General features: G+C 30.8%; 3 protein-coding genes across 3 annotated transcripts; 2 read left to right on the top strand and 1 right to left on the bottom strand.

Annotated features, from left to right (window-relative positions):
• Positions 1–53: 53 nt before the first annotated feature.
• LOC106074053 (short/branched chain specific acyl-CoA dehydrogenase, mitochondrial-like) lies at positions 54–10106 on the top strand. Its single transcript, XM_013234777.2, has 11 exons — positions 54–200; positions 1269–1410; positions 3568–3668; positions 3897–4103; positions 4487–4657; positions 5529–5654; positions 5793–5885; positions 5979–6068; positions 6220–6357; positions 6585–6684; positions 8445–10106. Exons 1-11 carry the CDS (start codon positions 165–167, stop codon positions 8525–8527), a joined length of 1287 nt encoding a protein of 428 aa, XP_013090231.2. The 5' UTR covers positions 54–164; the 3' UTR covers positions 8528–10106.
• LOC106074048 (uncharacterized) lies at positions 9045–16358 on the bottom strand. The gene is made up of 7 exons (XM_056013781.1): positions 16014–16358; positions 13525–14047; positions 12973–13152; positions 12715–12883; positions 11297–11391; positions 10186–10448; positions 9045–9931 (listed from the first exon to the last, which is right to left on the bottom strand). Exons 2-7 carry the CDS (start codon positions 13950–13952, stop codon positions 9225–9227), a joined length of 1842 nt encoding a protein of 613 aa, XP_055869756.1. The 5' UTR covers positions 13953–14047; positions 16014–16358; the 3' UTR covers positions 9045–9224.
• Positions 16359–16401: 43 nt separating this feature from the next.
• LOC106074051 (guanine nucleotide-binding protein subunit beta-5-like) lies at positions 16402–26184 on the top strand. Its single transcript, XM_013234775.2, has 9 exons — positions 16402–16561; positions 20069–20247; positions 20712–20788; positions 21400–21526; positions 21732–21875; positions 22120–22260; positions 22368–22464; positions 22700–22866; positions 23370–26184. Exons 1-9 carry the CDS (start codon positions 16426–16428, stop codon positions 23379–23381), a joined length of 1080 nt encoding a protein of 359 aa, XP_013090229.1. The 5' UTR covers positions 16402–16425; the 3' UTR covers positions 23382–26184.
• Positions 26185–26318: the final 134 nt, after the last annotated feature.

Here is a 26318-nt window from a genome sequence, read left to right as displayed (position 1 = left end):
AAATGAACGTATAGAAGCACCCTTTAATTTAATGTGTGTTGGATGACATTTAGACAGCTAGATAGACTTTGGCTTTGGTGTCCTATGAACTTTAAATTGTAAACGTTATAAGGAACGAAATACGAATCATAATAATCTGCAGGCTATTTGTTGTAAACAGAAGGATGGCATTGTCCTTGGCCAGAATATGCATGAAACGGGTAGATCTAAATCTATAATGATTGTCTAGATTCTAGATGTAATAAAGTAGATCTATTTAAAAAAAATAAATATTTAAACTAGATCTAGATTTACTGTTTTACATCTATTCTAGATCTAGAAATAGGTCTAGATTCTAGACTCTAGATCTTAAAACTAATAAAAAATTTACTAAACTAAAACTTACTAAAAAGTCATTAGTCAAGTGTCTAGTAAAGGTAGTCAAAAGCAAAAGGCTAAGTATAGCCAAAGGCAAATTGAAATAATGAAACTTGAAAGCTTTTCAATTTTCATTAATTTCATGCATGTTGCACCAAACCAAAAGTCCATTACAATTAAAAATTCAATTAATGAATTACATTACATGTGATAACTTAAATACTTATATTACTTTATTTGGTATTAGAATTTTATTCTAGATCTAATGATATTATATTATTTATTATATATACTTATATAGTCAATATAGATCTAGAATCTTTTTTGAATAGCAAAGTAGCTCTATTCTATTTCTAGATCTATAGAGTATAATAGAGGGTATAGTATAGTACATGTACATTCAGTAACATTGAAATAGATCTACTTAACATTTTTATGTCTAAACTAGAGACTAGACAAGAGTAAATTTACTGTTTCTCAAACTATTGGTCAGCCCCCCACCCCCCACCCCCCCCTTCTGCACTCCCTCAGAAATGTCTACAAATCAAATGACATAAAACTAAAATGATAGGCCAATAAAAGAATATGCATCCTCTGTTGGGACCCCTTAACTCAAGAAAACATTAAGAATCTTGTACAGACACATAATAGAGCAGTGAGATTCCTAACAAAGATTCACATTTGACTAGAGTAACACCTTTAGTAAAATCACAAAATTTAGAAACCCTTCAGGATAGAAAACATTGAACCATAATCTTCAAATATAAAAACAAAATCTAATAAAATACTCTGAAAGACACAAAGATAAAGGCACATTCCTTGCTTTACTGGCTTTACTAAGACAAATTTGTATTGTATTTTTGGGTATTGTTTTTTTTATAAATTGTTAACTGTTTTGATTTTTGTTTCAGGTGTTACCTAATGCAAGAAACACTTTTCAAACAATAAGCAGTTCTTTACGACAATCATCAAATTCTACCCAAAATGCTACTAGTGCATGTCGGCTTCCTGCAGATTATCTTTCCCCTGAAGAACAGATGATGAAGGATTCAGGTTTGTGCCTTTTAATTTGTATGCACCAATTATTACTATACTATTATTTTTGTGCTGTCTGACCATCTGTCAGATTTTGATCTCAAAAACTAAATGTGCTTTTAAAAGTTGATTTCACCAGTGTTTTTTGTTTTCAAGCTCCAAACAGGTTCAACAGATATTTTTAGTTTTTGGAAACCACTCTGTTTTTAATTTTAAGTATTCATATTTTGTTTACGTACGTATGAACCATTTTTTTAAAACAACAATAAAATGGTACTTTCACATGGTCATTTCTTAAAGACTAAATGTTCTTTTGAAAATTAGACTTCACTATCATCTCCATCATGCATGAAAAATTCTAAATGCTACTTTTAGTCCTCATAAAGTGGTATTTTTAAAATTAAGTATGCTTATTGTATGCACAGACATTGAAACCATTTTCAAAACACATTTAAAAAGCAGTTCATGCTATGTGTTATGATCATCAATAGTGCTATATGTTACAATCAAACTTGATGTCAAGATGTCACGTTGAAGCACAATCAATGATTGTAATTGCTGAGGATCTTGAACTCGTCTTTTAATAAGATGATCGTTTAGAAGTAGCTAGATCTAGATCCAGTTGATAGGATGATCATCTAGAAGTTGCCAGTTGATAAGAGGATCATCTAGAAGTTGCTAATCGCTAAGTCGATCTAAGTATATTATTATATTCAATGAAGAAACTTCTCTTCGTCTAAAACAAATGCTTTAATTCAAAACTTGTAAAAGCTATTCACAAATAATTACAATGGTTAAATGTACTTGAATAGAAGAGAATATATTTCTATTGAATAAATGATTCACACAATAATAAAATTATGTCTTCTTACTTGGAGTTCTAACACAAGAATTTAGTACATGTTATCTCTAACACATTCCACACGACACTGGCGTCAATCTAGAATCTTCCCAGGCTCTAGAGCGTAATCACGTGACTAACATCTCTACACTGCAAGGCCAACTAATAAATGCAGCTCAAAATACAATAAATAATATTTCTAACCAAACACATTCACTCCAAAACATATGTTTGTTGCGTGATGGAATTCCCCGAGCTAACTGAAGTTCTGGCTGGTAACCTTGGGCGGCTAAATATAGATACAGTGTACGTGACACTATGTAAGGGGTGTGGTGGCTGGGTAGTTGGTCTTTTTGCTTCTGAACCTGATGTGCTGGGTTTGAATCTCGGTGAAGTTTTTTTTTATACAAAGAGAAAAAAAAATCACTGTGAAGACTAGGATTTAGAATTTCAGGGTTTTTAGAGCACCACTGAATCCACCCAACTCTAATGGGTAACTGACTTAAATTGGGGAATGTAAAAGAAGTTGGTTGTTGTGCTGGCCATGACACCTTACTCATTAACCGTTGGCGAAATAAACAGATCACCTTAACATTATCTGCTCTATAAATCGCAAATCTGAAAGGGGAACTTTTTTTTTTTTTACTTTTTCATGCTTTGTACTGTTTCTTTTTCATTGCCATCATTGTTAATGTGATTACTATCATTATTATCAAGCTTTAAATATTCTTAATGTGCATATATTTTATGAACAAAGGTTAAAGTTTTCTTTAAAATGAGATTATCAAGGAAGATCACTCTATTCAGTAGCATGGCTATCTGGAATCTAGATTATCTGCAACAAGTTTAATAAACAGAGTCAATAAAGATCCAAATATTTTTCTACAAAGTCTTTGCATGATAGTTGTTTCGGCTACTTTTTGGTCATTGTCAATAATATGATTTTGTGTTTTAATGTAATTTGTTAGTAGAAGGGGCCACCTCTGGATATGAGCTTAACATAAGCTTCCAATGTTATCTTGTTGTTTTTTTTTAATAACATTTTCCATTAAAGCAAAGCATCGAAGACAGAAAAGGCTCTACATGTGGACTATGGCTTCATAAACACCATACTGCGTTAAATAAGTAGGCCTGCATTTGAGCAGGTTTAAAGCATTCTATCTTCCAGAATCTGACCTAAAAACAAAACCTAATTAATTGTATATATATATATCTTATGTGTATATATATAGAGAGATATAAATATTTAATTACAGTATTAAAAAATTAAATGGTCTAAAAAAATTAAAGTACATTTTATTTACACATTTGTTTTAAAACCAAAAATTTTTTAGTGGCAAGATTATGCACAGAGAAAATACAACAGCACGTAGCAGAAATGGATGAAACAAGTCACATAAAGCCAGAAGTTATTCAGTGTCTATTTGACAATGGAGTAAGTTTTGTAAATGTACATTGTTCTGTAAATGTAAAGTTGCACTTTTTTTGTTTACTCATTTTTTAAAAACAAAATGTGCTATTCTAATAAATAGTTTTAATATCCTATGCTTTGTATAAATTATGAAGTAGATAATTGTGTTAGCCTCTGAAAGTATTTTTTTATTAGAATGTGGTAGCAGTTTTATTATATTAAAATTAACCTAGTATTATTTATTTTTGAAAGCTGATGGGAATAGAAATACCTGCAGAATATGGTGGAACAAACTCTTCTTTTTTTGTGTCAACTTTAGTCATTGAAGAATTAGCAAAAGTAGACCCTTCTGTCAGTGTGTGTTGTGATGTCCAGAACACATTGATCAACATGTTATTCATCAAACTTGGTTCTGCCCAGCAAAAGGAAAAATATTTACCTCGTCTAGCTTCTGATATGGTAAGAGGCTATTTTAATTGATTGAAACATTAATTTGGCCATCATTTAGTTACTGTTTTAAGCAGTTGGGGGCTTTGTTTTGCTATTTATTGTATATTAGTATCCACATAATAATTTACTTTATTTCAGTAGCCTCCCCTATTTTTAACAACTTGCATGATAAAACAAGCTTATTACAATTAAAAAACTTTTACAGTTGACAATTTCCATATTTCCTGGAGGTAATTCCTGTGTAAATCATTGATTTTATGTAAACTGGTGGCACCCAATCAAATGAATTTGATATCAAAGAGGTTTCAGATAATTATTTACTGAATAAATGAATTATTAAAAGTGAATGATTTTAATCACATTGAGTGAAATAATTTTTCTTTCAACTCCAGTTAAGTAGCTTCTGTTTGTCAGAGGCAGAGTCAGGGTCAGATGCCTTCTCTCTTAGGACAACAGCAGTACAAAAGGGAGATGACTTTATTATCAATGGTACAAAATGCTGGATCACCAATGCAGAGCATGCAGGGGTTTTCCTTGTGATGGCCAATGCTAAACCAGCTGATGTAAGTATATTATATATTTTATATTATTATATATTTTTAAAATTTTTTACAATACCACTATTCAAGTCAGAACTTCATGGAACCAGGAACCTAGAACCTGGAATCCTTATCTCAAAAATAGCTCTAACGATTTTTCTATAAATTTAGCAGTTGATGTATATTGTTGAGAAAAGAATTACTAGCTCATTGGCCACATTGGGAAAAAGGAAATTAGGCTAGATAGAAAACTAGATCTAAATCTAGACCCAACATAGGTTTTGAAAGGACTATTGCTTTCAAGAATTTCTGAATGTAAGGCTTTATTGATTCAAGAGTTTAAGAAATTAATGTTTAGGAAAATTTAAGGCCTATCATTGGAATATTATAAAGTCTAGTAGATCTATACATTCACTTAACCAGGATTCTTTCTCGGAAAGGGGGTGAGGGTTGGAATGGGAGTAGGGACCTAATGTTACATTGTTCCTTAATCATTCATTAGTTATTAAGAGAAAGATAATTTTTAAAAACATGGCGTAGTTAGCCTTAGTGTAATGAGTTGTTTATTCAAAATGTTAAAATACTTAAAAGTTTATTGATAGAAAATCTAAGCTTTGCTTATATTTTTACGCAAAGGTAATATAGATTACATCTAGATCTAGAAGTAGATCTATATCTTAAGAGTGCTAAATCAGCAGGTTGATGTAGCTTGAGCTAACATTTTTTTATTTATATATTTTTTTTTTCATTTAAGTTTAAGCTGTATAATGGAGGTATTGTCTTTAGAAAAACTTTATTTTTTAAAATGTTTTTCTTTTTTGTACTCATACAGCTTTGAGAAAAACAAACAACTGTTAGTTAAACTTTTAAATACATTTTTCTTGTGTTCACAAAGGGCTACAAAGGTATTACATGCTTCATTGTTGACAGAGGCACACCAGGTCTTACTGTTGGTAAAAAGGAAGATAAATTAGGTTTAAGAGCATCAAGTACTTGCTCTGTTACATTTGAAGATGTTAAGGTAAAAAAAGTTGTTTTTTTTTTTATGTTTTTTTCAATAAGTTACTAAGTTTTAAACAGTCATGAAGAGTCTTATAGAGTCTTTATTATTTGTATAATTCTTTTTTTGAAATTATGATATTTTTGTTTCCTCTGTTAGGTTCCTTCTAGCAATATAATTGGTGAATTTGGAAAAGGATATAAATATGCCATTGAAATGCTGAATGGTGGTCGCATCGGTATAGCAGCACAGGTATATTTACCAAGCATAATAAAACTATACATTCTTGGGAATTTTTTATTTGTTTAATATTCTAGTATTCACTTTATTACATTTCTGTTTCAGATGCTAGGTTTGGCCCAAGGTTGTTTTAATCAAGCAGTTAATTATACCTATGAAAGGAAACAATTTGGAAAACGCATCTTTGATTTTCAAGTAATTATTACTAGATTTTATTATACTGTAGACCTTTTTTTTTATCTTGAAGAAAAATAACTTTTTTTTTAGTTTTTAAGATTAGAAATTATTTTTATTAGATATTTTCATAGTTATAATAATCTCAAACAAATATGAAAACATTTAACAGGCCATGCAGCATCAGATAGCCCAGGTTGCAACTCAGATCCATTTGGGTCGAGTCATGATGTGTAATGCTGCCAGACGTCACCAAATGGGGTTGCCTGTCATCAAAGAAGCAGCTATGGCTAAATACTTTGCATCAGAGGTAGAAATGTTTACTTTAAATTGAATTTTTGCCTATTATTTCAATTCATTAGACAAGCAAAATATAAAAATTTGTCATCAAAGAAGCAGCTATGGCTAAATACTTTGCATTAGAGGTAGAAATGTTTACTTTAAATTGCATTTTTGCCTATTATTTCAATTCATTAGACAAGCAAAATATATAAAATACTTAATGTAATTTACATGAATCATATTCTTTTACCACAGGTTGCAACACTAGCAACATCTAAGAGCATAGAATGGATGGGAGGAGTTGGTTTTACCAAAGCCTATCCAGTAGAGAAATTTTATAGAGATTGTAAGATAGGTAAGATTAAGACTGTTAAAAAGAAAAATGTGTCATTGATATTTCTGATAAACAATGAGTCACATCTTGTACTAGCAACTTCCCTTAAATCAGCCTATGTAGTTCATCTCCAGCTTTTACTCAGTACCTACTACTAGTTGGGCTTCCTAATGTTACATTAAACCTTTATGCAGGTATACACTACCATCCATTATGAAATTAATAGTATTGCACATCACAATATTTTGAACCATATACAAAAATAAGTTAAGGAGATTAGATCTTTCAGTCAATAAATTATCAAAATCAAGGTTTTAATTAATTTTTTTTTTGACTTATGATTTCTGCCCACATTTTTGGTAGTATATAAAAGTTTAAATTATTTAGAATGGTTTTGAAAAAGAAAAGCTATTCTAAATTCTTAAATTAAACCTGGTCATCTTCACATCATCAAAGCTCAATACTTTTTTTTTTTTTTTTTGCTTTTGAAATCTATGTAAAGAAAACATACTCTTCTGTATTATTAAATGTTAGAAAGCAACTAAAAAGCTGCAATTAAACAGCATAAAAAATTGTCAGGTATAAACATTTAAATCCTGTAGATTTTATTAAGATTCTATACAGTATTAACCTTCTTAAGACAACACTGCAGATATATAGGCCCAAGGCTATTTTGCAAAAAAGACGAAGCAGCTGATCTATCGGCTTTAATGTTTCTTTAATGTTTCCAGCCACAAGATTGGCTAGCAGTGTTTATATCAGCCAATCAGATTAGTTCTTACTGTTTTTATACGATAATTTGTTTGTATTGGTTTTGAAGTTAGCTAGTGACGTGTAAAATTTTAACATGTCAGACATGTCAGACGATGATTTTGATGAAAGCAAATTCACTGACTCTGACTTTATTTACTGTGATAGCCTTAATAATAATCAGGGCAGTATTGAGGAAAGCTTTAGATCTAGATCTAGTATAGTGTTGACGATGCTTATTCATGGTAACATGGTTAAGGGTGAGGCGCTGGATAGAGAAGACCCATTTGAGATCCAAGGGATTAGCACCCTGTAATGCTTTCAAATATCAATTTAGTTCAAATGTTTGTCATGGAGACTAATAAATATAATGCCAACTTTCTGACCAACAAACAGAAAAGATCCCTGGGTCATAAATGGGTGGCTGTCACTGTGGCCAAATAAAGTGTTTGTTTCCATGGTACCTGGAGGGGTGGGGGGAAGAAAAGTAGTAAAATAATGTGATAGAAGTGTCTGAAGGGTCTCCATGGACTGTCTCCCCAAACACAAGTATTAGGACTTATTCAGGCCTAAAAATTCTTTAAAAACTCTGTTTTGAAACATTTTGTTTGGAAAATTTTGTGCATAAATTATGCTAATTAGCTTTTATTTTAATAAATGTTAATATTTCAGTTAGATTCTATAAGATTGCATTAGTTCATTAATTTCTCTTCAATAATATATAAATATAGTTTTGTGTATGTAAAGTAATAAGGTTATTTATTAGAATATTTTTTGTAAGAGAAGTGCTTAGTTTGGAAATAGGGCTCTGTCTTAAGAGGGTTAAAACATTTATAGCTCATAAATTATTGAATCAAGTTTTTGCCTTGTCAATCAACATTAAAATGGGCTTAAAAATAACTTGAACTGAACCATTGCTGAGCAGTATGTGCTGAAGGTTTACTAAGATGTGGTATGACTGTAATTATGTGTTAACCTCTAACTTCTTAATCATATGTTTCACTTTTCTATTAATTTTTTATGCTGTGTAGGGACAATTTATGAAGGTACAAGCAACATTCAACTCAATACAATTGCCAAATGTTTGGAACAAGAGAAATGGTCAGGTCATTAACAGCATCCATTGGAAACCAAACAAGAAAAACATAGTATATAAATACAAAAAGCACATCTTTAAAAAAAAATTATTGATAAGATTTTTTTCAATGCTATTGATATAAAATTACTTTTTCAATTCCTAAAAACAACTGCTACTTTAAAAAATTGTTTTTTCTATATTTTACAAACTATTTTATAGAGGCTAATACTTATTAACGAAGCATTTTATTCTATGAATATAATTTCTGTGTGTGATAAAATATTTTTTATATACCGGCTCTACTTAAGTTAAAATTTATTTTATTTTTTGTTTAGGGGCAGGGATAAGAATAATAATACTAAACATATCTAAGCAAAATACACCAACCAGGTTATTTAACTGGTTTTTGCTGAAGATTCAAAGTCTTTTTTTTTTTTTTTTTGCATATCAATGGAAATTAGGCATTTAAAAGATAGCATTTCACAGGTTATCTTTTCAAGATATGAATCCATTTTATTTTGACAATTTTGACTGGAATTTTGCTGTCTTTACCTACTTTATTATATTTTTTTTTTGCTGGGGTAAAATATGATTAAAGTAATATAAATAAATATATCATTTGCTAATTAGTTGCTAATCAATTTTAAACAGTTATACTGGACAAAAAAAAAATCAAATTTAGTAATAATAATTTATTTCTATTTTCTTTTTTACTAGAGTCAAGAAATTAATGTCATGATTTTTTCTTAAAAATAAATGGAGCTTCGTTAACAGCAAAATAGATATGCACTGAATCTATTTGATGATATTTTACATTAAATTTAAGAATGAAGGTTTTTTTAACTGGCACATAACTGAGATTGTCAGGCTTACTCAAAAATCTGTATCGCTTATCACATTCTAGCCAAAAACTTAAACCTGTTTCATCTGGTTGATGGTGAAGAAATCCAGTTAGTAACCTGAGTTGAAAATACAATTTTGATGATTTTGTATCAATTGTAATGTGAATGTCTCCCAGAAGTGGATTGGTATAAGTACCTAAAAACATATGTAAGCTTTTTGTATTAAGCTTTAGTGTATTCATTTCTTGTAAATTTTGTTCCTTGTTAAAATTGTCTTTTATATGCAGCTGAGGGTTCTTTATTTCAATTTTTTTCTGATCAATACATTTTGTCCAAGGGTGTGGATATTTGCAGACATTAGTTGTATTCAGCCATGACTGACCATCATTGAAGATGTCAGCAATGAAATAGGCCAACGGCTCTATAATGCTGAATCCATTGCTGCCACAGGGGCAATTTGCCTCATTTTCTTCATCATGTTCATTGCAGCCTTTGAAACCATTAATACTGATGAAAAAGCCAAGATTAGTTTCTGGAAATAGCCAGGCTAGACTGTAATAAGAATATAAACCTCCTCCATGCCAGTAATTCATTTTACCTAAGGAGTTAAGAAAATATGGACATGTAAATGAAACTTGTAAATGTTATAAAAATACATATAAACTTACTGTAAAAAATTTAATATTTGTTTATTACTTTTTTTGACTAGATATGTATAAATAAATGTATTTCATTAAATATGCAATGTTGGAAATAAAATCCTTTTATATATATATTTATATATATATTTATTTATTTATATGCCTATGTGTTTTGGTTCTACATAAGTGAAAAAAAGAAAATAACTACTACCATTGTATTTATTCAGAAACCATCCTAAGCCATAGCCCAAGTTAAGATCATCTTTAGGCCAGCCGTTGATTTTGCTTTTTTCTGTTTTATTAAGAAAATGTTTGTCCAAGTGACTGTTAGCTTCCCACATGCTGCTCATCAGATGATAAGAAATTAGTTGGTTGTCTGCTTCAGCATTACCTTGCCTTAAGACAAACTGTAGCCATTTTGCCATATCTTTGGCATTGGATAATATATCACCAGCTACTGCAATGGGCCCTAATCTGGTAAATAAAACACCAAAAAATGTATCCAAATATACAGAAATAATTCAATAAATTTACCATACAGAAATAATTAAATAAATTTACCATTAATAGTATATGTGTAGTTGGCAAAGCTAATTTATTTTTTAGCACAAAAACAAGTGCAAAATGAATTTGATCTGGTTTTTTAAACAATTATAATTAACAATATACTTTATTGATTATTGAAATAAAAATAGATTAATATTACTAGAAAATTTGCTTTAATGCAGATGTCTTTTCATTCTGTTATTTAATCAGAAACTTATGCCAATGCCAAGACCTATATTTTGTAAAAAGGCTATAAAAATAATTTAATGTATAGAGCGCTGTTAACAAACATGATGTAGGCTCAAGGCACTGTGATAACATTACAACAAAAACTCCTAAGCTAAAATGAAAAACTAATCTAAAAAAGTTTTGAACTGATACGTCTTAATGTTCTTCTTGAATGTAGTGAAATGTCTGAGATTAATGAAGGAACCTTTGTCTGTGCACTGAAAAAGCCTACAAACCATAACTTTTGATAGAGAAACATGGCACCACTAGAAGCACAGTATACTTTTTACTGATAGTTTTAAACATTATGATGTAATTTTTATTAGTTCAAATAGGCAAACCTAGATGCACAGGTCTTCTTAGTTATTTGACTTTGTATCATTCTTCTTCTTCTTCTTCTAGCCAGCTTTATTGCTGCTGAGCTGTGAGCTCTTTTGCAGACTGTGCCAAGGAAAAAAAGTGTGCTGTTTTCTTCAGTTGTTCAGCCATGTGACGGCAGTGCTGGACTTTGTATCATAAAAGTTCTCAGTAATATATAAACAACTTACACATAGACAATGGGATCACAATTCTTTATTTCACCTTCTACAGGAATATAAGGCTTGGCAATGTCTTGGGAATAAAAATCCTCTGCTGTTTTTACCTGTAGTTGAGAGAAAAAAAATTAATTGCTAGTTTCAACAAGAAAAACAAAAACTACTTTTTAAAAAAAAAACTTTTACTAGTGTAATAATAATAATAATAATCCTTATTGTCCGTAAGGAAATTTTTCTTACCATTTGTGCATTACGCCAAACTAAACATTATAACTATAAAAAAACAAAATGTACATTCACACCAGACTCACTCATAATTTACTTGTGAAAAGTTTATACCAGATTGTTTCTATTTAATGATTTGATTGCCAGGGGAACAAAAGAGTTTTTGTGTTTGTTTGTCTTTGCTTTAGATGTCTTGTATTTCTTTTGTGATGATAATTGTATCATATTTACTTTGGATCAGTCATGCAATCAAATTTATAATATTGTAATAACTTAAGTTAGGCAACTCAACGAGGACATAGACGTTTATTTACATAGAGACATGACAAACACAAAGGGCATCTGCCTTGAGTACAGCATCTCCATATTGGCTCTCTACTTGGGCGGAAATCGTTAGTCTACTAATGTCAACATCCGACTTGTTTAGTCACAGATAGTGTGCACCTTCTTTCTGCACTATCTTGGATGGCGGTGCGCATGGCAAAGTCATAACAATATATTTAGACCAACAACAATAAATCTGTGTGATTAGAAATATTTTTACACACTGTTTTTGTTTAGTGATATTTCATGCTTTTAGCTTTCTCAATGCACTGTGATCCTATCACTTATCTGGACCAAATTGGAAAATATGGGGGGGGGGGGGGGCGGGGCAGGGGGTAGAGAGAAAGAAAGGGATATCTTAATGAATTGTTAACGTATTAGCTTTTTAAAAGCATTTATTTAAAAAAAGGGGAGCAACCTGAGTTTGAACTCATGGCTTAGGCTTCCTCATGCAGATATACTGACCACTCTGCTAGTGAAAATAGAAGATTGTATAATTATCTATTGTTTGTTACAAACTTCAAAGCGGTGACCTAATTCAGCTTATACCAACACTTCCGTCAAGTACAATTTCTTTACCTTATTTGAGATACCAAACAAAATAATTAATTACCAATAGTTAATAAACTAATTGGTTAATTTTTTAATTGATTCATGCTTTGTCAGGTAAAATAAATAATTTGCAAAATTTCTGCTTGATCCGAGATTGGGTTTCTGATAAATAATATTTACAAACTTTTTACCGACAGAGAGAGTTGATAAAAGCTTTTTAAAAATGTGTTCCTTTCTTTATTGTTTAAAAGACAAAAGAGAAGAAGAAAATAATTTACGTTGTCTAAAGTAGTAGAGTAACACTTTTGTTATTATAAAAACTTGCTTACCACAGATGAGTGATTCATTCCTAAAGGACCAAATAGTTTTTCTTTAATTAGATGTTCCCATGACTGATTCCACTTATGTTCCAGAAGGGATCCAACTAAAGTGTATCCCATATTACTGTACAGAAAATGTTTTTCAGAACTGGTGTTGACTCGTACATGGTGAATTAGTCTGAAGTAGTAATAACACAAGACTTTAAAATTAATGGCAAAACGAAACTATTGAAATAATAAAGTAAAAAAAAAAAAAGAAAAAATTACTGTATCAAATCTTGTCTTGATATATTATCAGGTAATGATGCTCTAACTGCCAAATTCCCACTGTCAAATCCACTTCTGTGTGAAAGGAGGTCACGTAAAGTAATGGTTTTAAAAAAATCATCAGAGGTCTTTACCAAGTTGGGTCTGTAAATTTCTTTTAGAGGAGTATCCCAAGATATTCTGAGAATGTAAAAAATCATCATAATAGTATTTGATAAACCAATTATTTTTTTTTTTGCTTTTCAAAACCTACTCAACAAAAGTCAAAATGTGTTTGGGTGTGGGGAGGAAGTGTTGTTATAATGTATAAATTGAAGCTATAGTAACAAATAATAATGCTAAATTTCTATTAGTTTTTTTCTGGCTTGTAAAAACAAAAGACAGTTAAGCAAATGTTCCTTCTTTTTTAACTAATCGTTTTTCTTTTTTAACTAATCTTAACACACATTAAGGTCAAATGAACCTTAAGATGTCTTTGCTCTTAGAATCATTAGGTTAGCAGTAACATACTAATCAATTTTAATAATGCTGAAGTAACAAAAACAAAACTACTTTTCCTGAGATTCTTGAATCAAAATGGCTGTCAACTGTGCAGTGAATGTCTTTGTAATTGAGCCAATCAAAAACTTGGTGTCCTCAGTAATTGGGCTTTTATTTTCCAAGTCTCTGTAACCCAATGGCAAGAGCCAAATGTTGTCATCTTTTACAATGCTTATTGTTATCCCTGGCACTCCTTTGCATTCAATCAGAATTTTGGCGAAGTCTGTAATTCTTTGTTTTATGTAAGCAGAAAACACACTTAAGTCTTTAACGTATGATGCTTGAACAAATTTATTTTTAGTTGACTGCATAAAATCAGTTTGAGTTTTATTTGTATATATAGCATTATTAAGCCATTTGTTCAATAGCAAATATAAAAAGAAAAATATTGTTGCAATGTAGATGAAGCATTTAAATTTAAAACTTAGGAACATTTTCATTGGTCAACATTGTTTAAGTATATTCATCATCATGTGGCTTAGACTTTATAAGAGTTGACAATTTGTAGGTCTGTAATAACTACATTCATTGTTATCTAAAAAAAAAAAACCAAAAAAAAAGCAATTTTAAAAAATTATCTTAAAATTTTTACACATATAAAGTCAGAAGAATAAAAGGTCTAAATAAGCAAGTCACATATTAACAAAATATTTTTTCTTACATGACTCTTCTCACTTAACTTCATCCTCCCACATCTAACTTGGAAAGTGTTGTTAAGATTAGTAGTAGAAATTATTTATTATACGGTGTCCATGTCTGAAAAAGTAGGGGCTATTTTTTAGAATAATAAAGGCAACCTTTTGTTGGTCATATAATGGTAACACCCTTTGTAATTATGTCTATAGAAATGAGAAATCTTTCATTTGGCACAATAGATCTTTAGGTCTCATGGGAAGCATGTATAGATATGAGTTGAATAATACTATAGGTAAAATTTTCTTTTCTTTCCAAGCATTTATGTATTAAAAAAACAGTTTCTGTAACTGACAATTACATGTTATATTTGACCAGAAGTTTGTTTTTATTGGGCCCGACAGATTTCATAATGGTTGCTCTAAATTTTTGCATTTAAAAGAAGGAAAGCCTTATGTGAGCAATTTACTTGGTTAATATCCTCTGATGCTGCATAAGATCAGTTCTTCTCTATTTTCTCATACGGAATTTTACCCAAAGCTTTTCCCTAACTGGAATTAATGCACTCAGTAGTCATTAGTCTGACACAATTTTCCATAAAGAGGTAATATAAGAGCATTTGATCTACATAGAGTTTCTTATCACAAATGATATATACATGAATTGATCAACTTTTGCCTGATAGTTATCTACTTATCTGAAAAGTGATGCATCACTGTTTACCATGCTTACTTGATCCATTTAGTTAAGAGAGTGTCTATTAAGTTGATCTTAGGGAATTAGTAGATTCCACTGTGAGATATGTGGAAAATGACTTTTTGTTTCCCTACTAGGTCTATTATTAGGCCAACTTAAGTAGCAGTATATGCAAATTCAAAGCTCATGTTCAGTACAAGCAAGTAGGGCACATTCATTAGCTTTTAAAGAGAATTTATGTGATGATCATCTCTAAGTGTTATATATATCATATAGATCTAGATTATATATCTTTATTTTATAAATTACAGACAAAAGATTATTATCTTATAAAATACAGACGTTATTTTTAAAAAAAGATGATTATGTCCTATGAGTGTTCCGAAGTCAATCTAGTCATGCATGTTAACCAATGACTTTAAATTCTGCCAAGTCATTGGTTTTCCTGGCTGGCTTAGGCAACCCATTCCATACTCTAATTGCACTAGGGAAGAAGGAGCATTTGTACAGATTTGTCGTAGCATATGAAACAAGGAATGCACCTTTATCTTTGTGAATTTCTGAGTATTTTATTAGGTTTTGTTTTTGTATTTGAAGATAATGGTTCAGTGTTTTATGTCTAGGCTATAATTGCTACTTTACTTTTAAGTCTTCTATCCTGAAGGCTTTCACAATTTAGTGATTTTCTTAAAGGTGTTACTATTCATGAATCTCACTGCTGCACTCTATTTTGTTTAGGTGGCTACAAGACAAGTAATGAAGTTTTTTCCATGTTAGAGACAAGTTATATTCTGGAGTTAATCAGTTGCTTACACTTGATCAGATCTATCTAAAAGATCTAGTTAAGCAGTATTAAAGACAAAATTACTTAGGGGGGTGCGGTGGTTAAGCGCTTGGCTTCCAAACCTGGGGTCCTGGGTTCGTATCTCAGTGAAGACTATAATAGGATTTTGAGTATTGGGATTTGAGTCAGCCCAATTCTAATGGGTACCTGACCTGACTTGACTTGAGTTGGGGAAAGTAGTTCTATAGGCGGTTGGTCGTTGTGCTGGCCACATGACACCATGCTTGTTAACCGTTGGCCAAAAAAACAGATGACCTTAACTTCTTAACAACATCTGCCCTATAACTATAGACCACCAGATCTGAAAGGGGAACTTTACTTTACTTACTTTATGTATCTCACATAAGCCTGATAAGGATCATGTTAAATATAGTATAGTCCAGTATAGTGACTAGTCTAGTAACAGTTCAAAGTTGATAACGGATTATTATAAAATAATAGATATCTAGATCTATATAGATCTCTAGGCTAGTAGTAGTAGTCTAGGTCTGTCCATAAAGATCTACATCTGAGGCTGTCTGAGCTAGATCTATGCCTACGTTCAGCAGCACTTTACTAGAGACATCATGAAAATTAGGATTCCATAGTATGTAGACCTAGCTCTAGATATCTAAAACTAAGCTAGATCTAGATCTAGATTGTCTACAAACGTTAGATATTCTCTTTTTAAAACTGCGAATAATCTAAATCAAAATTGCGAATAACAAGAAAGCGTTCTGTGATACGGTAACATCCGGGTAATGTATGCGGAAATAAATATGGCTACAGAAGCTTTACGAGCAGAAAATCCAGATTCCATAGAGGCTCTCAGCCGTGAAGCCGAATCATTAAAGGCACGACTTTCTGAAGAGAAAGCTAAGCTAAATGATCTTGACTGTAAGTTGCATAAGTAGATCTAGAATTCTATAGACTCTATGCCTATGCAGTGTGACACTGTCATTCACTATTCCATCACTTGCACTTTCACTTTGCAGCAAAGAATGCTAGTACTACTACTACTACTACTAGTACTAGTACGTGTGAGATAAAATGCCTGTGCTACTATTTTTCTAGACTTCAGTTTTCAGTCTTCATTTATAAATTTATAATGATAATCTAGAAGTAGAATCTAAATCTTTAATTTAAATATTAATTAATTTATAAATCTGGACTAACTAGTTACTAGATCTAGAATGGCCTATATATAAGTACATGTTGTAAAAATGTTTGTAAAATGTTTTACATGTTTCGGATGTTCCTTCAGAGTTGAAGATAATTACTTCCTAGTCCAAACCTCCCGCAGGACGACGGGGGATGGGAGCGGGCAGGGTTTGAACCCGGGACCATCGATAAATCTGAACGACAGTCCAGGGTGCAAACCGCACGACCAGGCAGCCAGCTAGTAAATACTACTACTAAATTAGTAGTAATTACTTATTACTAGGACTAGAGACAGAGAGACTGTCACTATATTGGATTGTCACTAGATCTATAATGTGTGACTATATAATATTTATATTATATCATATATGATAGACAGTAGATCTATATAACTAGATTCTAGATTAATCTAGATCAAGACAAGTCTCATTCACTGAACGTATCACTTTTTTTGTTGTAATTTATTTGTTTTCGGAGCCAAGCGGGTTGTTTTGGCACTGTGCATTTTCAAATTTTAGATAAGTTCCTGTATTTTTGTTCTCCAAAGCAGATATCAGTTTTTTTAGATTCTCTGTAACCATGTATGTAAATCTATTGCTTTTACCTCCCCTGGTAACTCACACCCCATATAATTTATGAGGGCTAGATTTTGGCTTGTTTAATCATATATACTGATGGGCATATCAAAATAAGCTTCTATTCATCTAAATCTTTAGAAAGCCATTCCAATCACACTTATACTGTTAGCTGTTATAAGAAATAAAAAAAAAAAAGTATTAGGCGAATCATGATGAATTTAACTTATTCTTGTTCCTCAAACAAGGACAATATATCATAATAAAAAATATCATAGGGATTATTTAATCTATGATTTGTTTAATGAATAATCATTTAAGTTTGTATGTTTCTTTGATTTTAAAAAATTGAATGTTATACTGCTATAAATTGGTTTGAATGATTCACTGCTATTATAAAGTTTTACTGCTATTAATTAGTTTGCATGTTTCACTGCTATTGCTCTTTTTAACTTATTTCTGGAGCTTATTTTGATGTAAACTCTTGAAGGATTTACTTCTAGCTTGACCATAAATGAACAGTCTATTTCCGATCTCAGGTTTGCAGATGATATTGTGACCTCTTTGGAGAAAATTCAGACCAGATATAAGATCTTTTTTCAAAACTGGATGCTGCAGCTAGAGCAGTTGGCATGGAAATCAGTGCTGAAAAGAGTAAAACACTAGCTTGAGGTAGTGATAGTATGAGATGCTACATTATGTTGAATAGCTAAACATTAGAAAATGTTGACTCATTTAAATACCTAGAGTCCAACCTAACAAGAGATGGAGAATCAATAAAAGAGATAAAAACCCAGTTAAACTTTGCATCTGCTGCCATGAGCAAACTGTAGAAAATCTGGAAGAGTAAGATCAGCTTCCCAGTAAAATTAAAGCTGTGTTCTTCGCTAGTGTTCTTCTAATATGTTTGTGAAACTGGAACACTGAGGCTGATAGAAGAATCCAAGCCTTTGAGAGTAAATGCTACAGAAAAATGCTGGGAATCATACCAAGAAAAGATGACACATGAGTTTGTACTGTTACAAGTCAACACTTTGGCTGGAAATACTGTCAAGAGACAACGCTAAGCTGGTTACAAAGAAAGAATCATCCAAAAAGCTAGCTGGCTAACTTTAAAGAATGGACCGGCCTCTCTTGGTATTCTGCTGATGAGGCTAGAATAGAGTTCTTCTATATCTAATTTATTATTATGCTGCTAGAGTCTTTTTAGAATTAGATCTGATCTATAAGATAATAATCTACTTATCTAGGCTCAAGACCTAAGACTAGACTGTCACTAGACTAATAAATAAGCTAATTATTTAGATCTATAACTCTATTTAAAAAAGGACACATCTAGACTAGATTTAGTAAAAGCAATCTAATCTACTATTAGTTAGCAGATTCAACTTCAGCTTTCTCCTAGTGAATTAAGTCCAGCTCTAATCTGGTAAGATCAACTCTGTTGGACAATAAATTTAGCTCTATTGCATAATTTATTTGAAACTAAACTAACTTTTAACAACAAAATTTGATTTATAATTGAAACACCAAGTAAATGTAACCCTAATATACACACAATACTGAATACTGTAGATAGAAACTTAGGCTTAATGTATACAAATTAATTTAGGTATAGGCTTGGAGGGTCATTAGAATAGAACTAAAGAAACCATTTTGTCCTTTCTAGTAGATGTCTAATATTTCTGTTCATCTTGTCACATCTTTAAAAATTTCCTGTGAAATAAATCTTTTTTTTTTCCAGTCAATCCTTGCCTCCATCTGCCTGCCTAAACAAATTTCTGTCTGGGAAAGATCCAAGCAGATGTAAATTATTACATCCTTATTGCATATGGGTCATATCTCAGGACGCTTAGATTAAAGTGAGGCCAAAGGCACAGCACACCTGGGAAATTTCCCCATGTTCCTTCTCTGTACCACATCAGCCATGCACAGATGTTTGCCATTAAAAAAATGGCCTTGTGAACAGTGTGAATAGTAACATGTTTGTTTGGGGCTTTCTTCCATCCCTGCCAGTGCTTGGCCTCACTTTTTAGACACCCCAACTGGGGTTCCTTTTTTTGCTTCCCTATTGGCCTAATTGTCTCCTCTAATGACCATTTCCACCTGAGCGCTATGATGAGACTGAGAATCATTGCTTGGGACATTTTATATCCAAAATATTTAACACAATGGAGGAAAAAAAAAACTCTAATGTTAATCATATCATTTGCATGTTTGTAATAGTACCTTCAACTAATTAACTTCAATTATGGTCATCATTTGACCTAACATATAAAGATGTCCTAGACTCTTCTATTTATTCAGATAAAAATGTTTAACAATGTAGATCAATGTTTCTTTGGCAAATTTTCATTTCAAAATTATTATTGAACAGCTTATACATCTGAGTATGTTAATTATAAATATTGCATATTTTGTGTCTAACCACGATGATCCAGAGTTTAAACCCTGTCTACAACCATCCCCGACTGCAGGCACTTCTGCAAGAGGTATGAGTTGGGATGTAAAATATTCTGAAGAAACACCTGAAACTCATTTAGTAAAAACCTTTATTCTCAAATATGAAAAGCTGTAGAATATTTAAAATGCTATAAAATATTTTTGTTAATTCAGCTTTGTAAAAACAAAACTATTTAAGGTTCTTTCATTTTTTCTATTCAAATAGATTGTGTTATCGGCCAACGTTTGGAAAGTTTACAAAACTTTAATATTAAACCAAGAAGAACTTTAAAAGGACACCAAGGAAAAGTATTATGCATGGACTGGTCATCTGACAAAAGACACATAGTTAGCTCATCCCAAGATGGAAAAATGTTAATCTGGGATGCTTTTACCACAAATAAAGTTTGTTGTTTTGGTTATTTGTTCCATTTTGTTAAGCTTATTTGCAAGTTTTAAGATAAGGCAAGCTTTGAGATAAGGCTCAGTACCATATCAATTAAGACCTCATAATTAATTTTTTTTTTACTAAGATATGCTTTTTTTCCTCATCATTTCTAGTGGATTTACATATTTTTTTTTTATTTGTCTTAAACCTTATATTTCTGTTTCTTAGTCAGTAATTTAGCCCTGGAAGTATTCTATCTATGGCTGATAATCTTGAATGTATTTGAAGATCAGTCCTTGTTGACAGCCTAAATACAGTTCTGAAAATCCTGCTAATCATGGAACCAATAAGCTATAATTTCTAATGAGATTGATTACAATGTCTCTCTCCAGATATTTTAGTTGGGCTTTTGGGAAGTGTAAACTTGTAAACACTTAAACACACAAAATGGAACATTAATATTTTATTCTTATTGTTTAAGGAACATGCTATAACAATGCCTACCACCTGGGTTATGGCCTGTTCATATGGGCCATCTGGAAATGTGGTCGCTTGTGGGTAAGCATTCAGATTAATTTTTACAAAGCTTATATCAACTCAGTCTGTCTGTCTGGTAAAAAGCTCGTACAGGTTATTTCTCCCACACCCGATCTCGAATGAAGTTTAAATTTTGCACAATTATTTCTTTTACCTAACAAAACAAGAATTAATTTTTTTAAAAATTAACCAATTAGTCAATAAACTCCCTTTTTATTTTTATAAATGCATTTAAAAAGCCATCACCCAGATAACCACTTCTTTCTTCCTCTACCCCTTTCCAACTGGTCCAGACAAGTGATAGGGTCATAGTGCATTGAGAAAACTAAAAGCATGAAATTGTGCTAAACAAAAACAACTGGTAAAAACATTTGTAATCATGCAGATTTATTGTTGTTAGTTTAGCTCTATTACAAATTTAAATACATGACTCATCCAAACTAATTGATACTACTAACTAAGCTTTGTTTTAAAAAAGTATTTTTATGTTTTTTTCTTGTTTTTTTTTTTTTTTAATTAAATTTTTAACCATGTTTGATATTTTTGGATTAATGAATTTTAGTTAAAATAAATGCATGAAATTCCACTCAGGAGTTGTAACTGAAACTACTTTCTCCTAAAATTTCTATCAGTGGTCTAGATAACAAGTGTACTCTGTATCCACTGAGTATGGAAGAAGATCCAGCAACAAAGAAAAAAGCTGTAGCCACACACACCAGTTATTTGTCTTGCTGTTCTTTTACCAGCTCAGATCATCAGGTAGGCTTAATCTCTACCCTAGTTCACTTGTTGGCAAACATTCAATTGTCAATCAGTTTTAAAGAGAATTAGAACTTTGTAGAAAAAAAAGTGGACATGCATATTTTAAATGTGGGTTACATGTTATTACAGTCTTTCAAATATGTGCATTCGGGCTACCCATAACTTTGTGAGAAACCTTATTCATTGTTGTTGTTTTTTCCAGATCTTGACCGGAAGTGGTGATAGTACTTGTGCATTATGGGATGTAGAAAATGCCCAGCTGATTCAAAGTTTCCATGGACATGCTGGAGATGTAATGAGTATTGACTTATCTCCTACTGAAACTGGAAATATATTTGTTTCAGGGGTGATTATAAATTTTCATTTCTAAGTAACTTAAAATATTGAAGGATTAAAACTTTAAAATTTAACATCACTAGCTAATTAGATTTTTACCTATCATGGCAACATGTATTGGCTTCTTTTGAAAAGTAATTTTAAGATTTATGCATTTTTTTTTTTTTTTTTGGCTCTCCAACATTTGACCAGAGTCCTCTCATATTTATCTACGAAAAACAAATCAAATTGTTGTTTCCATTGTCTTGTTCCAGGGTTGTGATAAAGTAGCCATGGTATGGGATATGAGAACAGGAGACTGTGTCCAAGTCTTTGATGGGCACGAGTCTGATATAAACAGTGTCAAATTCTATCCCAGTGGAGATGCTTTTGCTACAGGCTCTGATGATGCCACAGTAAGGTTTTAGCATTATGGAGTAAGGATTGTTGATTAGTAGGAAAACATTTTAAATAAATTTTATATCCCCTTTATAAAACCACTGTATTCTGTCATTGTTTCCAGTGCCGTCTGTTTGACCTCAGAGCAGATAGAGAAGTAAATTGTTATAAGAAAGACAGTATTATTTTTGGTTGCAATGCTGTGGATTTTTCAGTCAGCGGTAAGTTTAGACCTAAAGCTGTAAATTGTTCTGTTTTATTGATTTCAGTTTTCATGCAGTTATTATATTATATTATATTATATTATATTATATTATATTATATTATATTATATTATATTATATTATATTATATTATATTATATTATATTATATTATATTATATTATATTATATTAAATTATAGAAAATAGTTAGAAAATTCAAATACTAATATTCTGTTGTTTTTTCTAATTCAGGGCGAGTTCTGTTTGGGGGCTACAATGACTATACAGTCAATGTATGGGATGCTCTCAAGGGGACAAGAATCACCATCTTATACTGTCATGACAATCGAGTTAGCTGTTTGGGTGTGTCTCCTGATGGTACATCTTTATGTACAGGGAGCTGGGATTATACATTAAGGGTAAGTTAAAAATGATACTTTTTGGTTGGCCTAATAGAGAGTCTTTGTTGCAGAATGGAAAAGGAAAGGTACTTTGTACAACCTTCAAGCTTTCAAATAAACAAAAAAACACATATAGCATAAAAGAAGAATAATAACTAACCTTTCACCATGAGCATTGAATATTCCAGTGATGCCCTAAATTAGAATTTCTTCAGTACACAACCAATGTGACCAAGAGACCCTACAAACCAAATAATTCTGACCTTCAAAGTACCTCTTCTTAGTTCTCTTTGCTAGTTAGATTAGTTTGCTCATTCTGATTTGGACCTTTAAAGATGTATTTGAATGTTCATATTGGTAGAAAAAAACACATTGATTTTAATTTTTTTCTTTTTTTGGAATTTAATTCTCATGATGATTGAAATATAAATAACATTGTCCCCTAGTAAAATCTTGATATGGTGTTATGTTACTAGTCTTTTTGTTAGTAAAATTAATTTTGATTTCTTTATATTTTGTAGGTTTGGGCATAAATTTTGAACACACTAGCCGCTTTGCATGAACATTTTTATCATCACCAACAACCTTTGGTTGAATTCCAAGTATAGCCTGGATCTCAATGTTCTTTTGGTTAATCTGAATAAAACAAAACAACAAAAGTCATCTGGAAAAAAATTGACCAAAACTTTAAAAGCATGAAAAATTAGCCTTTTTTTTTTGTGTATGTATCAAATGTATTTATACAACCTCACTATTTCTAGTCATATATAACTCTGCCAGAAGCACTTTTTTTTATTTTTTAACTGCTGCAACTGGGTCTTTATAGAGTGTGACAAACCTGGTTTATCAGGTTGATGCTGTGATAAATGCTAGTTTTGGACCAGTATTTTAAACTTCCCCCACACATTATCTTTTTAACTTGTGTATAGTCTAAAGCACTGTGTATCTGAACATATTATTGAAGTTCTGTTCAGGACTCGCACTAGTCATTATGTTACTGTTCATCAGAACTAATTATTTTTGTATTTATTTCTAGCACTATGTGTAATATACTGTACAGTTGGTTATTTTAAACTGAATATATTTTTTTCGAGATCTGTATTATATAGGTGCTGTTGGCCATTATTTATCAATTCCTGTTTGTGTATTATATAGGCATACATTTTTATTCATTTGTTTTTCTTGTGATGCTTTGTAGTCGCAACATTTGACAGTTTTATGTTTACATATCCCATTGATCTAGTCAGAAAAATAAAAGTCACATAGTTAAGAATGAAATGAGGAATATGTATTACCGAAGAAGCTGATATGATCAAAGCTAAATGTTCAAGTTGGTCATGTTTGAATCTCTGTGAGAATGTGAACCTATCAAACATAATTTATCAGATCAGATAAACATATTGTTTGTTGTATATCTGGATTCAGACCCCTCTGCATCAAATGACCTAGTGTCAGCTTGTACCAAGGAAATAGCACATATCAAATTTGAGTTTTTAAATCTGTAGCCGAATCAAATATAAAATAAATACGAAAAAAATAAGATAACAATCTTTTAACTAAAAGCTTTAATTAGGTTATTTTTGTTTTTTTGTTTGTTTGTTTGTTTTTTTGTTTATTTTTTTTTTATAGATTAGTGTGTTAATTGTTAATACAAATAGAATATAAGGCTAGTGTTTACTTTAAGATGACTATGAATAAAATTGATTAGATCTAATGGCTATCAGCCTTTTGTTATACCAGACACATTTAGAGCTTTGTAGATTCAGAAGCCACCATTTTACATTTTAACTACAGATTTTCAGCATTCAACAACTATCTAAAATTAAAGATATTTGCATATGAAGGACAGTATTGAAGCTGTATAAATATTTCTATTTCTTATGACTATAATAAAAGTTTTCTATTGTTGATACCTACTCCCCCTTTCCACAAACAAAACTATTTTATTGTTTTTCACATTTTACAAAAGCAGATATATTTTATGTCCAGTAGCAAAAAAAAATATGGTTTCTATTGATCAGTACTATATGTGAAATTGTATGCATCAATTACTAAGTTTACTATTGTTTTTGGTAATGACTTTTCACATGATGATAATTTTGTGTATCAGTATTTGTGAGGACAGTACTCAGTTCACTTTACTTTAATTACATAATGATTTTATAGATAATTGCTTGGTTTAGATTTAAGGTTTGAACACTTGAGATACAATTGAAGCTGTTTTATATTTGAATCTTTACAGTTGAAGCTCTTATATTTGAATCTTTACATTATTTTGTATTGTTGGTTCTTGCTTTCACTGAAGCGACTATCAACAAATGTGTTCAAGTTGAATGTGAGAATCAAATTAGTATTTATTAAATATTAAGCTGTGAACTATTTCTTTTTAAATGGAGCTTATATTATTTCTAGTTTTTTTTTATTAGATTCATTATTTCATTTGGGTTTATATGTGTAAGTCCGTAGATTTTGTTAAGTATGTATTTGATATAAGTCATATAAATTTTTCAAATATCTGACAGAATAAAAAGTCACACATTTTAGAGCTACTGTTTCGTTTGTCAGTATTTTATAGCAATGTCTGTGAAACATTTTTTTTGGGTTTGGGTTTATTGCCAGTATTAAAAGCAAGTGGTGAGATAGTTTAAATATCAGTATAAATATTGCCAGATGTTATCTAAGACTTTGTTTAAATTTTTTTAATTATTAAAAAAAAAAGTTAAGTTACTGTATGAAAGCAAATGTTGATATATTTTTGTGTGCCATTTTTTTTTTTTTAGATGTTTCTTTAGTTTGACAGTTAATCCACAGTCTATTTTTCTATTGTTATTTTTAGAAGTCTTTTTTTTTTAATTGTTATAACAGTGTTTCTACCCATATAATTACATATTACTATATTTTAGCTATTGAATTTTACATTAAGTTTTGGTATCTTTAAGTCAATCTACTTGTATTGTGAAACATAGAGTATCATTTTTAGTGACATCCTATTATCTAGGCATTTAGTACATACTTCAGAAAACAAAAGTTTTTTAAAACTAGATTCACCCAACTTGAGGATACACATTTTATGATAAGCAATGCATTAATCCACTATCCACTGTAATTAATTCTTTAGTTTTTTAAGAAGCAAGAACTTAATAATGAGAAAAGAACTTTTTGTTCTTTCTCTAAAGAACTTGCAGATCTCCAGCACATATTTGTGAGTTTCACTTTTAGTTTTATTTGTCCAATTGTCTGAACTAGTTCATAGGTAATTCAACAAATCTTTGGCACTGTGGAAATTGTAATTATGTGAACGAAAAATGTAGCAAATAAATAAATGAAATAACAAGATTGGTTTAGAACTTTTTTTTCTTTATTTCAGAAATAAGTGATCATTAATCATACTCATTTTTTAAGAAAAAAATATTAGTCACTAACTTGCTAATGTTTAATAATCAATAATTTGTTTAGTGTGAAATAAAGTT

This window comes from Biomphalaria glabrata, chromosome 1 (genome assembly GCF_947242115.1).
Source record: "Biomphalaria glabrata chromosome 1, xgBioGlab47.1, whole genome shotgun sequence".
Lineage (NCBI taxonomy): Eukaryota > Metazoa > Mollusca > Gastropoda > Planorbidae > Biomphalaria > Biomphalaria glabrata.
The sequence above is the reverse complement of the archived record's forward strand: the minus strand, read 5'-3'. Positions and strand labels throughout refer to the sequence as shown.